Here is an 18306-nt window from a genome sequence, read left to right on the forward strand (position 1 = left end):
GGGAGGCTGTGGGGCAGTTTTCAGGGAAGCTGAGGGGCAGTTTTCAGAGAGTTTGAGGGGCACTTTTCAGAGAGGCTGAGGGATACTTTTCACAGAGGCTTTGGGGCAGGATTCAGGGAGGCCAAGGGCCAGTTTTTGAGAGGCTGAGGAGCAGTCTTCACAGAGGATGAGGGGCAGTATTTGGAGAGACTGTGGGGCAGGTTTCAGGGAAGCTGAGGGGCAATTTCATAGAGCATGAGTTGCCGTTTTCAGGGAGGCTGAGGGGCAGTCTTCAAAGAGGCTGTGTGTAGTTTTCAGGGAGACTGAGGGGGAGTTTTAAGAGAGGTTGAGCGGTAGCTTTCAGGGAAGCTCAGGGACAGTTTTCAGGGGGGCTGTGAGGCAGGTTTCAGAGATGCTGTGGGGCCATTTTCACAGAGGCTTTGGGGCAGTTTTCAGAGAGTTTGAGGGGCAGATTTCAGGGAAGCTGCGGGGCAGTTTTCAGGGAAGCCCACAGCTAGTTTTGAGGGAGGCTGAGGGCAGTTTTCAGGCAGGCTGTGGGGCAGGTTTCAGAGATGCTGTGGGACCATTTTGGAGAGGCTGAGGAGGAGGCTTCACAGAGGCTGTGATGTCGTTTTGAGGGAGACTGATGGGGGGTTTTACGAGAACCTGAGGGGCAGTTTTCAGAGAGGCTGAGGGGCAGTTTTAGAGAAGCTCACGGGCAGTTCTCACAGAGCCTGAGGTATAGTTTTAAGGTGGGCTGAGTGGAAGTTTTCAAAGATGCTGAGGTGCAGTTTGCAGGCAGTTAGGGGGCACTTTTTCAGAGCAGCAGAGAAGTGGTTTTCAGGGAGGCTGAGGGGCATTGTTTAGGGAGCCTGTTGGCAGGTTTCAGAGAGGCTGTGGGGCCGTTTTCAGCGAGTTTGAGGGGCAGATTTCAGAGAAGCGGCAGGGCAGTATTCAGAGAGGCGGAGAGGTAGTTTTAATGGAGGTTGAGGGGCAGTTTTTAGAGAGGCTGAGGGGCAGTTATCACAGAGGGTGTGGGGCAGGTTTCAGGGAGGCCAAGGGCCAGTTTTCAGGGAGGCTGACAGGCAGTTTTCAGGGAGGTGGAGGGGCTGTTTTCAGGTAGCCTGAGAGGCAGTTTTCTGAGAGACTGAGGGTCAGTTTCCAGAGAGGCTCTGGGGCAGTTATCAGAGTGGCCAGTGGACATTATTTAGGGATGCCCAGGTGGTTTTAATGGTGGCACAGGGAAAATTTTCTGGGTGGCTAAGGCCCAGTTTTCAGGTCAGAGGGGCCGTTTTCAGGGAAACAGTGGTGTAGTTTTCATTTAGGCTCAGGTTAGTTTCCAGAGAGGCACATGGGCAGTTTTTAGGGAGGATGAGGGCCTCTGTTCAGGTATGGTGAGGGCCCATTTTCAGGTCAGCTGAGGGGCAGATATCAGGGAGGATGGGGGCCAGTTTTCAGGGATGCAGAGTGGTAGTTTTCATACAGGTCCAGGGTCAGTTTTTAGGATCACAGGGCAGTGGTTTTCCCAGAGGAAGTCGAAGGTATCACAGACAGCAACGAATGAAATGTAGCCTTGTGTGTCTGGCTTCTCTGGTTCTGGCTGGTGTCCCTAGGCCCTGGGTGAAGGTGGGATCTGCCAAAGCATCACCTCTCTGTGTGGCCGAGTGACACTCAGATGCAGGTACAGACAAGCAGGGTGATGTTCACCCTCCTGCTCATGGACACGGGGAGATTTTTAAAGAAACAAACCCTGAGCCCTGACCCCTCTATCAGAAAAACAACTTTTCAGTAAGTGGTGTTGGGGACCCTGGACGTCCCCAGGCCCAGGAGGAGTTGGGCCCTCATGTCACGGCAGATGCAGAAATGAAGTCACAACGACCCAAAGACCTACCTGCAAGGTCTGAAGACAACAAAGGCCCTGGAGGGTCAGAGGGGACATTTCATGATGTTGGGTGGAGTTTGGAGCCCACGTGACATGGGTCACCTGGTGGTGTCTGTGTATGAGTTCCTCAGGGAGCCCCTGTCCCCCGTGCATCCACGGTACTTGCAAGCCCGTGCGAGCCTGGCTCCTTCTCCGCCCCCTGCCACCAGGAGACCTCGTGCCTGCCGTGTGCCGAGTGCCGGGAGGGTGAGTGGGCTCAGTGAGACTTGGGGGCCCCTTGGTTTCTGCCGCCCGCCCCATGTCCATCCCGCTGGTAGGAATCACCCCAAGGGCAGGTGTCACAGGTGAACAGAGTGTCCAGGTGGCCAGGGTGCCCTGAGTCTGTGGAGAAGGCTCGGGTTTGCCACCTTCCCACCCCCCGCATTTCCTGCCACCGTGGCAGCGACCCTCCACTCACAGTCACCTGCACAGGGTTGGGGGGCTTAAATCCGAACAGGGGCTCAGGCCAGTTGGAAAGGCCGCAGCCTCCCCCCAACACACATGTCTGCCTCAGTGACAAATAAGCAGCAAGTATCTCCTCAGGACCCAGGGCACAGGGACCTGAGGGAAACTTTCCAGAACGTTAGGCTCAGAGAGGTTGAGTGACCGGCCTACCCACACACAGCTGGGGCCTCCTCCCACCGGTGGCCGGAAAGTCTGGGCAGGGGGTTCGTAAGGAGGGAGAAGGAAGGAAAAAGAACTGGAGAAACTGTCACGGGAGGTGCTGAGCATTCTGCATTGAGGGGCCGTGTGCAAGCAACACAGACTGTGCCCACGACTGGTTCAAGGTCTGCAAGCGTCTGGGAGCTGAATGCCTGCGGGTGGGAGTCAGTCCTGTGAAGTCCGTGTCTGGAGTTCTCGGGCACACGGGCTGTGTCCCTGCCGTCACATCTAGGTGGGCAGGTCGTCCCTGTACCCGCTGAGAGAGGGTGTTAGAGACAGTGGGGGGCGGGTTACCAGGTGCGTGCCTTAAAGATGTGCGTGTAAAGATGTCCGTGACACAATTATTTGTAAAACCTCAAATCTGAACCAACGCGCACACACGTCCGTTGGAGCCGGGACCTGCCACACGGTCTGACCACAGAGGGGCCCCAGTCCGCGTGTCTGTTCTTTGGAGAAATGTGTGTTCAGGTGGTCGGCCCATTTGCAAATTCCAACTGTTTGGGGGATATTTTTTGGTGTTAAATGATCTGTGTTCTTTGTCCATTTTGGATACTAACCCCTGGCTGATCGTATCGTCGGCCAAGACCTTCTTCCATCTCTGAGTTGTCTTCTCACTGCGTTGCTGCTTCCTCTGCTGTGCGGACACCTCAGTTCCACGTGGTCCCATCTGTTCAGTTTCCATTTGCTGCCCCCCCCCAGGCGGTCACCCCAGAGAGACAGTGTGAGGGGTGGTGCCGGGGTTCGGAGCCTGTGTTTCCTCCAGGGCTCTGGTTTGGGGTCCCATTCATGTCGTTCACGGGTTTTATGGTCCTTCTTGTTCGCGGTGTCAGGAGGTGACCCAAGCCTGGTCTCCTGCACGTGTCTGTCCAGTTGTCCCAAGGTCTGTTGAAGAGACTGTCTTTCCCCCATTGTATGTCCTTGCTTCCTCTGTCGTGGGCGAGTGTCCGTGTAGGTGACACTTCGTGTCTGGCTGTGAGCTCTGTCCCATTGATCTGTGCGTCTGTTTTGTGCCAGTGCTGTGACATCGGGGTGCGATGCATTTAATTTGGTTCTGTATTTAGATGGTTTTTTGGTCACGTGGTGTCCTTTGTGGTTCCCTATAAATTTCAGGATTCCTTGTTGTCCTTCTGAGAAGAAGGCCATCGGGTGTTTTAACAAGGACAGCCTGAGTCTGGGCTTGGCTTTGGACAGCAGGGACAGTGTGACAACTTCTGGGAAGAAGTGCAACCAGAGAGCGGACAGCCTGCGCCCTGACGACTGTAGGAACCCAGAAAGGAGACGAAGAGGGGACACACAGAGCTCAGGGTCGGCAGGAGCAACATTGTCACACCGCCCTCGCTGCCCGAAGCCAAATGCAGACTCAGGCTGTCCTTGTTAAAACACTGATGGCCTTCTCCTCAGAAGGACAACAAGGAATCCTGAAATTTCTGCTTTCAGACGCAACCGCAGGGAGGGGGCTGATGACACCTCCCTCTGGTTACCCGTCACTGCTGCATGGAAGTGCACCCGTGTCCACGTTGTGTCCTGCGACCTCACTGCCTTCATTTCCACGTTCTCACGGGAGTTTGTGGGTCCTCAGACGGTCCCTCATGTACCATGTCCTGCCGTCTGCGAGCAGTGCGAAGGCTCCTTCTCCCTCTGATTTGCTTGTTTTTTGTCTCTGTCTCGCGTGACCACTGTTGCTCGGACTCCCAGTACCCTGGTGCGGGGAGGTGGTGAGCGTGGGCTTCTGTCTTCCTCCTGATCGGAGAGGGGGAGCTTTCGGCTTCTCACCGTTGCATGTTGTGTGTCTAGGAATTATGTTTCTTTAAATATTTATTTTATTTATTTTTAGACAGAGGGGAAGGGAGGGAGGAAGACGGAGAGAGAGCTCAACGTGTGGTTGCCTCTCTCACGCCCACCCCCTACTGGGGACCTGGCCTGCAACCCAGACATGTGCCCTGAGTGGGAATCAAACTAACCACCTTTTGGGTCCCGGGCCGGCGGTCAGTCACTGAACCACACCAGCCAGGTCAGGAATTATGTCTTTAACATACATTTTTATTTACAATTATAACAAATTGGATGCAATGTATACATTTTGCTATTGTAGATTTTACTAATGAACAGAATTAAATACGAACCTTTGTGTTAATGCCAGCTTTTCCTGCGAATAATTCCTGCCAGTGTAATCCGTGGGACTAAGGATAAACTTGTTCAGCCCTGGCTGTGTGCGGCTCAGTGGTTTGAGCACCGGCCTGCAAACCAAAGCGTGGCTGGAGGATTCCCAGTCTAGGGCACATGCCTGGGTACATGTCTAGGGTACGTGCAAGAGGCAGCCACAGAGGGATGTTTCTCTCCCTCTCTTTATCTCTCCCTTCCACTCTCTAAAAGTAAATAAACGAAATCATAAAAAAAGAAACTTGTTCAGGGCATTTAGTATACAAGAATGGACCGAAGAAAAAATGTAGGAATTACCTTCTGGAGGGTGGGCACCTTGAAGCTAGGATTCCCCACTAGTGAGAGTTCTAGGAGCCCATCTGCATCCGTGACCAACTGGCGTTGTTGTGAGAGGCTGGGTTGGGCTTCTCTGATTTTTTTTGTCGACTCTCCCAGAGCACTGGCCCATTTCACAATGGGTGACTTACCAGTCCCCCTGCCCACCTGCGCTGAGTGTTCACCAGTTTTTGACTAAAAACCCACGTCCCCCATCCTCCCGATTCACCCGATCTCACCCAGAGTGACTGTTTTTCCTTCCTGCGTGAAAAGAGTCCACAAAGGGAAAGAAACATCCGGACGTGTAAGACGTGAAACAAAACGGCCAGAAGCTCTAAGAGGCGTCAGAGCTGCCGAGTGCAGAGAGTGTTCAGGGGAGTGGAGGGGACGTCCCCACGGGTGTCCCTCCCATCCAGGGGGGAGCATGTGAGGGTGACCGAAGGGTAAAGGTGTGAGAATAAAAACTAAATATTTATAAGTAAAATTCTCTTTTTTGGGTCGCCCCTTGTGCACCTGTGGCCAAATGCATCCACAAGAGTTCACGTTCGCATGAAAAACAGCATGTAATTACCATTCTAAGTTATTTAAATTTCATTCCTTTATGTTTTATATTTTAAAATGGTCTGTGATAGGAATGAAAATCAATAAATATCCTCCCAAATATGTGGAAATGTGTTCCCCTCTCTGGAAACTTTTAGACTTAGACCATTCAGGTAACTTAAAGCACAGGGGGCCAAGGCCCTGGGCTTCTGCCCTGGGTGACACAGGACCCCCTGGGAGGGGCTGAGCAGCAGGAAGGTGAAGGGTTGGGACCCGCTGGCTGCTGTGCAGAGCTTGGCCTGCAGGGGGCAGCAGCGGGATGCAGACTAAGAGCCTAGGGGCCTGCCTTCCTCAAGAGGGTGGTCTGGGGGGGGCACCTGGCTGGGGCAGGGAAGTGTGGGCAAGTGGGGGGCTTCTGAGCAGGTTCCCACAGGAGAGCCCGGTGCTCCCTGCTGGCGAGGGATAAGGTACCTGCATTACTGCTCCACGTTTCATGGCTGATTTCCACGGTGGGATCCAAGGTGAAGAAACGCCCAGGGGACATTTGCAGAGGAGGCTCTCGGGGTCCCCAGTGATGGCGATGGTGCCCGGGTCGAGCCTGGGCCGGCAGCCTCTCACGTGGAATCCCTCCTCCTCCTTCCAGGTGGTCCCTGCTGCCCAGCCCCTGCTGGCTCTCTCTCTGTGCACAGCAGGTCAGGATGGGGAGGTGCCTGGTGCCCCATCTGCCTGCCCTCCCTGTGTGCCTCGCCGTGGTCCAGCTGCTCAGCCCCTGCTCAGGTAGGACCGGCTGTGCGTCTGTGTGTGCACATCCTTTCCCTTCCGGGCCCAGTCAGAACCCGGGACTCCGCTCACCCCCTGCAAGGCCTGTCCACACCGCACCCTGTGTGAGACTGAGTTCCCTGTCTAGGGTCTGTCACCTCACCTCCCCGCCTGGGTTGCCACGCCCTCTTCCAACCATGTTTTTTGACAAGGTCTGAACGTGGAAAGAGGGCATTCAAGGGAATCCATCTTCCTGGAAGAGAGCGTGGCATACAAAGGGGGGCGGTAATTTTTCTGGGGATTGCTTTTCATAATTTCCTTGCTAATATTAATCATGGTCTTACTTTGTACCCTGATTCCCATAAGAACAGGCCATGAGAAGAAAGAGGCTCGAAAAGAGTCAGTGATTGATTTTGAGGGAAATTCTGATGGGACAACTAGTTCTCCCTAGACTATTGAATACTGCCCAGATTGTTTTAAACAAGGAGTTTATAAACCTGAGTAAGAAACTATCCCCGATTGTTCCCATAAAAGAATTCATGAATCAGTTACAACAGGTTGAATTATTGGCAGGCTTTCCCATGCCTGTTCCTTACCCATAGATACAAAGAGTCTTTCTAGAAAAACAAGAAAAAAACTATATAGACCCTTACCCACAGCCCAGGGATACCCCTGGGTAGCATATTAGATTATTGGCAAATTATGGCATCCCCCAAAAGGAGCTAATAGTCTCCAGAGGGTTCCAGATCTCCCATTGCCTTATACAGGAGCACATAATGAGGGTGACATTAGAATGGTCAATAAGGATGAAGTTCAAGTGCCTTATAATAGTCTAAATTTCATGGAAAGGCTAGCTCGAAGCAGACCTCCCTGGTGTTTATTAACTAAGAAATAAAAAAGAGTTTATTATAGCTGAATTTCCTGTTTATCTCCCCTTACCTGTTTGTTTTTGGAGATTAAATGGTGGTGGGATTGTTAGATATCTGTATCTCAGGTTTATTGATTTGCATAATTCCAATGAAGTGTATAAAATAATTTCTTGACCAGAGAACAAAATCCCCTCTAATGAAATAGCCCCTGAGTGTCTAAAAGTTGTTGGAGTAACAGCCCCGCCTTTACCTTGAATAGAGTATACATCAAATAGAATTAGACAGGCAAAGAAATAAGAAAAGCTGGTTAACTATTACACACTAAGCATGTAGAAACAGTTACCAGGGAGTCAGAGTCCATGGTACATAGAGAAATACTTTAAACAGAAAAGGTAAATAGGTAAGTGAGACATCACAAAGGCCTTATAATAAATTTCCTATAACCTCTACTCAATCTAGCGTATCCTTTTGCCCCATGACAAATTCTGAGAACTTTAATAAATAATAAGACATTCAAACTTGGTGTGTACAGCTATTTCTAATTGTCTGATGTATGGCTCTCCTGGTTAAAATAATCTTTGTTTAATATAACTGAATCTATGGGAATTTTTGTATTTTTCCTGGTTACCTTTGTATTAATATTTTTCTGCCTTACCTAATCGCAAATGTCAATCACTGCCAAAAATGAAAGTATAAAAACCTGCTTGTACTTGCAGTAAACGGCACAGAGCATCACTGTCCTCTGAGGCGTGTTGTCGTCTGTCTCCCGTCGCCCCGGCGCCTCACCCTCCTTTCAGGAACCCCTGGACCCAGCTGTGGCCGGACCGCGGCAAACTGTCCTCCTCGTGGGACCAGGGCTGGTTGTGGGGTGAGGCTGGGGCTTCCTGTGACCCCGGGCCCCTCCTGGGGTCTGTGATCACAGCACATAGTGCTCCCCTAACTGGGCTGGGGAAGCACCCCATGGAGACACCTTCTGTTGGTGACAGTGCGGACCCGGGTGCCTGGGGCTGGAGAGACATGAAAGCAGGAACAGTGAGGCTGTGTCCCCCCACCCCCAGGTGTCCCGAGGGGACAGTGGTCCTGCAGCAGTGCAACTCCACGGCGGACACGGTGTGCGTCCCGCCCGGTCCAGGTGAGAGGGGGTCCTGCTGTTAAGGGGTCTGTCTGAGGAGAGGAGACCCCGTGACCCGGGGTCGCTGTCTGACGGCAGGGGGGTGAGGGGTGCCGTTCCCGCTCCTTCCCATCAGCCCTGGGACCAGCAGCTCGCCCCTCCCCCCGGCCCCCCAGCAACCCTGAGTTACTTTCTGGGATGGACCCCCTGTTCAGGGACGGGTCACAGACACAGAATCCAGTGATGTGTGGCCTTGTGTGCCCGGCTTCTCTGGTTCTGGCTGGTGTCCCTCAGCCCCTGGGTCACAGTGGGACCTGCCAGGCGTCACCTCTCTGTGTGGCTGAGGACACTCAGACGTAGGGTGCAGACAGACACGTGTGGTGGTGTTCACTCTCCTGCTTAGGGACTCGGGGACACTTTTAACAAACAGACCCCCAAGCCCCGACCGCTCTGTGACAAGGACAGCTTTTCAGTCAGTGGTGTTGGCCACCCTGGACGTCCCCAGGACGAGGAGTAGTTGGACCCTCACATGACAGCAGACGCAGAAACTAACAAGGACCCAAGGACCCACCTGCATGGTCTGAAGACGACAGAACCCCTGGAGGGTCAGAGGCGACGTCTCCTGATGTTGGATGGAGTTTGGGGCCCACGTGGTGACATGGGGTTAGTTGGGGGGTGTCTGTGTGAGACTAGTCTCACGGAGCCCCCGTCCCCCGGTCTGTCCATGGTCCTACGATGACCGGGGTCCTCCTTCCTGTGGTGACGGATTCCAGTGGGTGCGTGTGCGTGTGTCTGTGCGCACACGACGCGTCTCTGTCCATCCATCTGTGCATCTCACTGTGGGCGGACTGTGTCTCCCCCTCGTGAGCAGTGCTGCCGTGGACGCGGGGTGCAGGTGCCCGGACCGAGGCCTTTCATGTCCCTTCACGAGCACACGTGGGGGCCGGTCTGTCTGTATTCGGTCTCGCGGCTGCTGGAAACTTTGTCAGCGTGTGACTTCACTGTGACATTTCCTGTTTCTCCCGGCGTCAGAGCGCAGACAGCGGTGGTTTGGTCGCGAGCTGTTTCGTGTTCCCCCGGTTTGTCTGGGCATCACCGTCATCATCACCCGTGTCTTCATGAAGAAGCCAAAAGTCGGAGGATTCGAACCCGAGTGCAGTGGGCCCCCCAGTGGGGCGCGCTCAAGTTGGAGCCCCAGGAGGAGAGGGAGGGACACCCCGCCCTGGGGGCGTGTCCGGGCGCAGCGGGAGGACGGGGCGGGGCCTCTGCCGGGTCTTCCGGCTCCTCCCAACTGTGTGGCAGTGCAGTGCGTTTTGAGACAGCCTGGCCCCGGGCCAAGTGAATGGTGGCGCTTTGTTCGGCATTTCGGTCTGCTCGCTTGGCTCCAGGAGACCCACTGGGCGCCCAGGCGCTCCCGGGGAGAAGCTCCCGCAGAAGAGACGCTGTAATTGCGTCGTCCACTAACGGCGGGCGCCTTGTGGAGGGCAGTCCGCGTCCAGACTGCTCTGGGCTTCCCGCTGCCATCCGCACGGCCTGCAGGACCCGCGCGGGCTGCGGCGGGAGTGAAACTACCGCGCCCGGCTCCGCCGCTGCCCCGGAGCGGGGCTCGCTCCGGTGTCGGCGCTCCCCTCCCCGGACTTTGCCGCTGCTGCTCGTCGGGGCGCAGGTGGGTGCGGGGCGCTCGGGGAGGGCAGACCCCGACGGCGGGGCGGTTGTCGCCCGGGGCTGGAAGACACCGCGGGCAACTGGCGAGCTCCGAGCGGGGGTGCGGGGCGGGGGGCTGGGGGAGGAGACCAGCGTGTTGTGTTACGACCCCCGCGCACCCGCGCACTGGGGTCCCAGCGGCTCAGGGGTGGGAGTTCTCCCGGCGCGCGGGCGGCCCGTTCCCACTCCCGCGGGCACCCCAGATTCTCCACGGGAGAGCCGGGGGAGGGCGTGGGGAACACAAGGCCGAGGTCACTGGTGGTCCGGTTCCCAACACGCCGGGCAGGGACCGGTCCGCGGGGTGTGCGCCCCGCTGAAGGTCTCGCTGGCAAGGGCGACCCGAGGTGGGTCCCCATTTTTCCTGGGGAGACTGCAGACTGCCCACTTTCTGCCCGGCCCTCTGTGGAGCCAGGCGGGCGGAGTCCCTGACTGTCGCGGAAGTGTGAGTGAGCGAAACACCGCCACCTTCCGACCAGAGGCGGGTGGGGGGTGGGTAGCAGCGTTGTCTGCAATCCCCAGGGCGTGGGCGGGCGGGGTTGTGGGTGGGAAGGTGGGAGGAGCGGTGGTTTGCAGCCCCGGGCGTGTCGGTGGGACTGCAGGGGGAGGGGCAGGGGACCGGAGCCTGGAGCGTTTGTTGCCTCAGCCCTAGACACCCCTTCCGGAGATGGGCGGAGACTTTCTCTTAAGAAACCCCGTCTTTTATTTACTGAAAATCAACTCTGGCCTTACGGTACAGAGGCTGGTTTCTCTATGACCTGGGCTGCGCAGCTCACTGGCCCGGAAGCTACAGAGCGGCCCCCAGGGTAGTGGTGGCCAGGGTCTTCGTGGTGCACACTCAGCACCCCTCTTCCCGGAGCTGCACACGTCGGGAAGAGCCAAGGATGAGGCAGGTCCCCAGTCCCTGGGACACATGGACCAGGGAATTAGTCCAGAAGGTTCCAAGGAGTTGCTGCAGACAGGCTGCCAGGTGCTCTGGCACCTCCTCAGGCAGAGGCTGCAGGAACCAGGGAGGTCTGTGCCCTGGGCCACACCATCACCTCTGTGCGCCCCCCCTTCACAGGCTCCCTACGGGTGCAGAGTGTGAGACCTGGACGGGGTCTCAGAGTGCAGCCTGAGCGAGCCTGGGTCCTCCTTGGCCCACCGCCACCTGGAGCCCGCATCCCTGCTGTGTGCCGAGTGCCGGCAGGGTGAGTGGGCGCAGGGAGGCTGGGGGAGGCTCCTTCATTTCTGCAGCCCGCCCCACGTCAACCCGGCTGGTAGGAATCACCCCCAAGTGTGGGTGTCACAGGTGAACAGGGTGATGGGGCAGGCAGGACAAGTGTCTCCTAGGATGACATGGAGTCTGTGGTGAAAGGGTCCCCCTGAGGCCCCCGGCAATCAGAGCCGCTGTCTGAGAGAGTAAGACACACGGGTTCACCCCGAACCTCTGGGTGCCCCGCAGTCTGTGGAGGAGGATGGGGTCCCAGCACCTTCCCACCCAGTGCTCCCGCCACCAGGGCAGCGACCCTCCACCCAAAGTCCCCCTGCACTTGGGCAGGGGAGGGGCGAGGACTTAAATGTGAGCAGGAGTCAGGTTAGTTAGAAAGGTGGCAGACGCCCACCTAACACGACTGCCTCACTGAGGGAATAAAACGCAAGGAATTTCTAAATATATTTCAGGATTCCTTGTTGTCGTTCTGAGGAGAAGGCCATCGGCGTTTCAACAAGGACAGCCTGAGTCTGGGCTTGGCCGGGCAGTGGGGGACGGGGTGACAGTGTTGCTCCTGCCGACCCTGAGCTCAGTGTGTCCCCTATCGCATCCCCCCTCTTTGTCTCCTTTCTCGGTTCCTCCAGCCGTCAGGGCGCAGGCTGTCCGCTCTCTGGCTGACCTTGTTCCCGGGTGGTTTCTGCTTTCGGACACAACCGCAGGAGGGGCTGACAACACCTCCCTCTGGTTACCCGTCACTGCTGCACGGAAGTGCACCCGGTGTCCACGCTGTGTCCTGCGACCTCACTGCCTTCATTTGCACGTTCTCATGGGATTTCGTGGGTCCTCAAATGGTCCCTACGTAGCCCTGTCCCTGCCATCTGCGAGCAGTGCGAAGGCTCCTCCTCCCTCTGATGTGCTTGCTGTTTGTCTCTGTCTCGCGTGAGCGCTGTTGCTCGGACTCCCAGTGCTCTGGGGCGGGGGTTGGTGAGGGTGGGCGTCTGTCTCCCTCCTGATCGGAGAGGGGAGCTTTCGGCTTCTCACCGTTGTGTGTTGTGTCACGGTGTGTCCAGGAATTACGTTTGGTTGGTTGTTTTAAGATTTATTTTATTTCTGTTTAGAGAGAGGGAAAGGGAGGGAGAAGGAGGGAGAGAAAGATATTCGTGTGTGGTTGCCTGGTATGACCTTCCTACTGAGGACCTGGCCCACAACCCAAGATTGTACCCTGAGTGGGAATGAAACCAGCGACCCTTTGGTTCCCAACCCTGCTCTCAGTACACTGACCCCCCCACAAGCTAGGGGAAGGAATTATGTTTTTCATAACACATTTTTATTCATAATTATAACAAAATTGGATGCAATTTATACACAGTGCTCTTGTAGATTTCACTATAATGAACAGCATTAAATGTCAGTTTTTGTATTATTGCCAGTTTCTGTTTAAAAGCAATTCCTGCCAGTGTAATCTTTGGTGCTATGGATAAAACTTTTTCAGGGCATTTAGTATACAAGGAGTGACCCAACCAGAAACAGAAAAAAAAATAAATAAATAAACCAGCAGTTACCTTCTGGATGGCGTGCCTCTTGTAGTCCAGGCTTCCCACTAGGAGAGAAAGTTCTAGGAGCCCATCTGCATCCGTGACCAGCTGGCGTTGTTGTAAGAGGCTGCGTTGGGCTTTACTGAATTTGTTTGAGGACTCTCCCAGAGCACTGGCCCATTTCCTGACAGGTGACTTACCAGCCCACCTGCCCACCTCTGCTGAGTGTTCAGTAGTTGTTTTTTTTTTCAATAGTTTATTTTTTTAAGATTTTATTTATTTATTTTTAGAGAGGGAAGGGAGGGAGATAGAGAGAGAGAAACATCAGTGTGCGATTGCTGGGGGTCGTGGCCTGCAACCCAGGCATGTGCCCTGACTGGGAATCGAACCTGCAACGCTTTCGTTCGCAGCCCGAGCTCAACCCACTGAGCTATGCCAGCCAGGGCTGTGTTCAGCAGTTCTTGACCAAATCCCACGAGCCCCACCCTCCCTACACTCCCAATCTCACCCAGCGTGACTGTTTTTCTTTCCGGCATGAAAAGAGTCCACAAAGGGAAAGAAACATCCCGTAACACGTGACTCGTAAGACGTGAAACAAAACAGCAGAAGCTCTAAGAGGTGTCAGAGCCGCCGAGTCCAGACAGTGTTCAGGGCGGTGGAGGGCTGTCCCCACCGGTGTCCCCATCCAGGGGGGAGCATGTGAGGGTGACCGAAGGCTAAAGGTGTGAGAATAAAAACAGTTTTGATAAATAGATTCTGTTTTTCTGGGTCGCCCCTGTGTGCATGTGGCCAAATGCATCCACAGTTCACATTCACGTGAGACACAGGATGTAATTCCCATTCTGAGTTATTTAAATTTCATTCCTTTAGGTTTTAAGTTGGTGTGTGATAGGAGTAAAAACCAGTAAATATCCTTCAAAATATTGTGGAAATGTGTCCCCCACTCTGGAAGTTTTTAGTCTTTAAATCATTGAGATATTTTTATTATTATTTATTATTTTTAATTTTGTTCAAGTACAGTTCTCTCCATTTTCCCTGAATCACTGCCCCCCCAACCAAGCCATCCCCCTAAAACAGTCAGGTAATTTAAAGCACAGGGTGCAAAGTCCCTGGGCTTCTGCCTTGGGTGACAGGGGACCCTGTGGGAAGGGCTGCCCAGGAGGGAGGTGAGGGGGCGGGACGCGCTGGCTGCTGTGCGAAGCTCGGCCTGCAGGGGTCAGCAGCGGATGGAGACTCGGAGCAGAGGGGCCTGCCTTCCTCAGAGGGTGGTCTGGGGGTGCACCTGGCTGGGGAAGGGAAGTGTGGGCAAGTGGGGGGCTCCTGAGCAGGTTCCCACAGGACAGCCCGGTGCTCCCTGCTGGCGAGGGATAAGGTATCTGCATTACCGATCCATGTTTCATGGCTGATTTCCATGGAGGGATCCAAGGTGAAGAGACCCCCAGGGCACATTTGCAGAGGAGGCTCTGGGGTCCCCAGTGATGGCGGTGGTGCCGGGTCGGCCCTGGGCAGGCAGCCTCTCCACGTGGAATCCTCCTCCTCCTTCCAGGTGGTCCCTGCTGCCCAGCCCCTGCTGGCCTCTCTCTGTGCACAGCAGGTCAGGATGCGGGAGGTGCCTGGTGCCCCGTCTGCCTGCCCTCCCTGTGTGCCTCGCCGTGGTCCAGCTGCTCAGCCCCTGCTCAGGTAGGACCGGCTGTGCGTCTGTGTGTGTGCATCCTTTCCCTTCGGGCCCAGCCAGAACCCGGGACTCCGCCCACCCCTGCAAGGCCTGTCCACACCCGCACCTGTGTGAGGACTGAGTTCCCTGTCTAGCTGTCTGTCACCTCACCCTCCCTGCCTGGGTCACCCCCTGGCCCTCTGGCCCTGCTCACTCTGGACGGAGCCCCCCTTCTGATGACCAGCTGAGTTTGCTGTGGTCGGACCCCCCGAGCCCATCCTGGCCATGGTGGGTGAAGACGCAGACCTGCCCTGTCACCTGTCCCCGAATATGAGTGCTGAGAACATGGACCTGACGTGGCTGCGACCCAGCCGCAGGCAGGTAGTGCACGTGTACGCACACGGGCAGGAGAACACGTCGGCAGAGGAGTATCGAGGGAGAACTTCGATTTTACGAGAGGACATCACTGCGGGGAAGGCCGCTCTCCGGATTCACAAAGTCAGAGCCTCAGACAACGGAACCCTACCTGTGTTCTTTCCAAGATGGAGACTTCTATGCAAAATGCCCAGGTGGAGCTGCAGGTGGCAGGTGAGCCCTCAGGCTTGTTCCAGGCTCCTTTCTCTGGGCGGGGGCAGAGGCTGCAGACTCTACCCCAGAGCACGTGGGCTGCTCACCAGCATGGGTGCCCCCTCACCTCCATCTCTGCTCCTCTGAGGCCTGTGACACACCCAGGGGTCCCCCAGGGTGACTTCCTCCTGCACCCAGTACAGAGTCCCCCCATGCTGCCCACCAGTCTCAGCAGGGGGGTGGAGGTCCAGGACGGGAGGAAGGGTACCTCCCCGCAGTGGGTGGCAAACGGGTGTTTGGGTTCAGCATGTTCCAGACCAAGGCCGTGGGAACCCCAGTTGCCCGCTGCACTGGTCCAGGAGCCTGACCTATAGAGACAACTCCTGTGGGGCCCAGTTTCCCCGCTGACCCCCGGGAACACAGCTGCAGTTGCACAGGTTGTGTCCGTCCTCGGTGCAGCGAGGGGAGGACGCCCCCCTGGGGACCAGGGGACACCGGGTGTCTCAGAGAGGGGGCGTCAGGGAGGACTTTGGTGCGGTTCGGGGGAGGTGGAAGCAGCGCTGGGCTCTGGGTGGGACGCAGTCAGGATGGTGGGGGGTGTCACTGGTCACTCACTGCCGGCACAGGAAGGTGGGTCACTGCACACAGTTCCTGTTTCCTCTGTGCTGTCACCCACCCTTGAGTGGCCTTGACGTGGCCCTGACCCACCCCAGTGACAAAGCGCCTTGTCCGAGGTGCTGCCCCACGAACGTGCCCGTGTCCAGGCGTCAGGGCTGCAGTTCTCGTTCCCCGGACACAGCCCTGCCCTGTGGCTTCCAGTGCGGGGGTGCTGCTGGAGCAGGGGACGGTGCAGCCCCGGCCTGCTCCCCGCTACGGCCCCTCCTCAGCCTGCTGTCCCTTTCCTAGAGACCTCGGCTCCCCGACGGAGCCCCCCTGCAGGACTCTGTGTGTTCAGGTCCTCAGAGGGCTTCCTCCCCCCTCCGTGTCTTCAGGGGGTGGGGACAGGTGGCAGTAGCTCCCCTCTTCCTGGCCCCGTGTCCGCTGTCTTCCGTGGGAAAGGTCCTCCCCTCTGCACAGCCTCGCTGGGGACACTTCCGGGGGAGACCCTGCAAGGCGATCTGAGCAGCCTGGCAGTGAGGGCAGGGAAGGAGCCTCCCGAGGGGCCGTGCATATAAGTCCCTGCTCGGGCGGCTCCAGGACACGGTGTGTCTCCTCCTGCTCACAGGACAGCATGGCCCCCACAGGACAGGCAGAACAGACAGGGGCAGTGGCATGGGACCCACTTAGGCTAAGGGGCACCACCTGCATGCTTGCCCAGGGAGGCATGAGCAGCTGTGCCAGGGACCAGCCTGTCTGGGACAGGGGCAGAGGAGGCTGCAGCAGTCTCTGTGGGACTTGGGGAAGTAGCCTCTGCTCTGGCCCAGAGCCCCCTGGATCCAGCACGAGGGTCCAGCCAGAGTCAGGACCGTGGCCCCATCGGGCATCAGTCTCTGCTGCACAGCACACGCTGGGAGCAGCTCCTGGTGAGTCCCTGCTGGGCTGGTCAGTGTGTGCACCCTCTCCTGGTGAGGACACCCCACCAGTACAGAGGGCTCCCCCACGATTCAGCTCACTTCTCCTCCCCAGCGCTGGGCTCTGATCCCCACATGGTCATGAAGGGCTACGAGGCTGGAGGGATCTGTGTGAACTGCACGTCTGCCGGCTGGTACCCGCAGCCCCAGATCCAGTGGAGAGACGCCAGGGGACACAGCTTGCCCTCGGAGGCAGCATCTGAGGCTGCAGACCCCCAGGGCCTTTATGCAGCTTCAGCCTCTGTGATCCTGGAAGTCGGCTCTGGGGAGGGGGGTCTCCTGTGTCATCAGAAACCCTCTGCTGGGCCAGGAGAGGTCAGCCAGGCTTTCCATCGCAGGTGAGTGCCCGTGCCCCCTGCCCTGGTCTCCTGGGTGGTCCCTGGAGGAAGGTGTGGTTGTCTGCTGATGACCTGGGTCCCTGAGGGGCACAGAGCGGGAATGTGGGCTCCTTCCCCTGAACTGGTTCATGTCACAGACACCTTCTGAGCACTTCCTGCCACACACGGTGCCAGGCAGCGGGAAATGGGGGCAGATGGGAAACTTCAGCAAACACACCAGTAGGGGGAAACACAAACAACCCAAATCTCAGTGAAAGGGCTAATCTTCTTACTATGTAAAGGAACATGGTGGATAAAGGAGCAAAAACGGAAATCATCGGTTTCCAGGAAGGTAAAACTCCCAGGAGGGTGACAAATTTCCTTGGAACAGGGAACTATTTCCCCTGTGTATTTGGCAGCAGCAGGACAAACAAGGGTGGTGGGCGCCCTCTGGTGGCGGGCTGTGGGGAGACAGCCCCGTAGCCGTCTGTGCTCCCTGGTGTTGGATGGTGTTGCTGTGGGGGTCGGCCCCGTGCTGTGGGGGGCGCAGGGCCGTCTGCACCCGAACGGCTCACTGACTGATGCCAAACCCCACTTCTGGGGACCACCCCACGGGCCAGCCTGCAGCGGTGGGACGTGAGCGTGTGACCGGGTATTTTTAAACCAGTGATCCTGGGACAAAGGGCAGAGCCTCGGGAGTGCCCACCCGGAGGGACCCACTGAGCACTGCCCTGGGGGGAGACACGTGCCTGCGGGGCTGTGCTGGAGCGGGCAGGTCGCCAAGACACAGGACGGGACAGATACCTTGCTCACCAGCCACATAGGGGCCTGATTTCGCCATCACCAAGGTGAAATAATCCGCTTTTTAAAACTGAATGAAACCTGCGTGGCACTCACCCTGTGTCAGGCACTGCATAAGCACTAACTGAATGCTCTCACTGATCAGGATGCCAGCAACAGACGGTTATGTCATTAGCTCAAGGTCACAGCGCTGGTCGGGCAGGAGACCCGGGACTGGAACCCAGGCCCCCAGCCCCAGAGTCTGTTCTTCATCACCAGGCTCTGCTGACTGTGGGGGGCAGGTAGTCAGTGTCGGGGGTGCAGAGGGGACGTCAGTGACACTGTGTGTGCGTCCCTCGTGCTCCATCTGATCCCATGGGGGGAGACGCTTCAGGAAAACCGTCCCTGACTGTGGGACAGTTAGAGTCTGGGCGCTCTGGGGACAGACAGATCCCTTCAGGGGCTGACGCCACCCCTTCGCAGGCTCCTTCTTCAGGGACACACAACCTTGGATGGTGGTGCTCGTGGATCGTGCTGGGTATTGTGCTGGTGGTGGTGGTGGTGGTGGTGGCGGTGGTGTACTTGCTGTTGCGACACTGGAAAAGGAAGAAGGCGCCCGACTCAGGATGAGGGAGAGCGAGCACGAGGTGAGAAGGAAGCAGCAGGCAGAGC

At 56.8% G+C, this 18306-nt stretch overlaps 1 protein-coding gene across 1 annotated transcript; it reads left to right on the top strand.

Moving 5' to 3' along the window:
• The first annotated feature begins 2080 nt into the window (after positions 1-2080).
• BTN3A2 (butyrophilin subfamily 3 member A2) lies at positions 2081-16785 on the top strand. The gene is made up of 4 exons (XM_045835252.1): positions 2081-2107; positions 14292-14425; positions 14644-14987; positions 16593-16785. The coding sequence occupies exons 3-4, from the start codon at positions 14685-14687 to the stop codon at positions 16620-16622; spliced, it is 333 nt and encodes a 110-aa protein (XP_045691208.1). The 5' UTR covers positions 2081-2107; positions 14292-14425; positions 14644-14684; the 3' UTR covers positions 16623-16785.
• The last annotated feature ends 1521 nt before the right edge of the window (positions 16786-18306 follow it).

This window comes from Phyllostomus hastatus, unplaced genomic scaffold (assembly GCF_019186645.2).
Source record: "Phyllostomus hastatus isolate PE091 unplaced genomic scaffold, TTU_PhHast_1.1 phas_contig_204, whole genome shotgun sequence".
In the NCBI taxonomy this organism is placed as follows: domain Eukaryota; kingdom Metazoa; phylum Chordata; class Mammalia; order Chiroptera; family Phyllostomidae; genus Phyllostomus; species Phyllostomus hastatus.

Excerpts from the sequence above, each read along its gene's own strand:
- BTN3A2 (XM_045835252.1), top strand. The coding sequence starts at position 14,685 with ATGGTGGGTGAAGACGCAGACCTGCCCTGTCACCTGTCCCCGAATATG. Across the intron at positions 14,988-16,592 it reads GGTGGAGCTGCAGGTGGCAG|CGCTGGGCTCTGATCCCCAC; the intron begins GTGAGCCCTCAG and ends TCTCCTCCCCAG.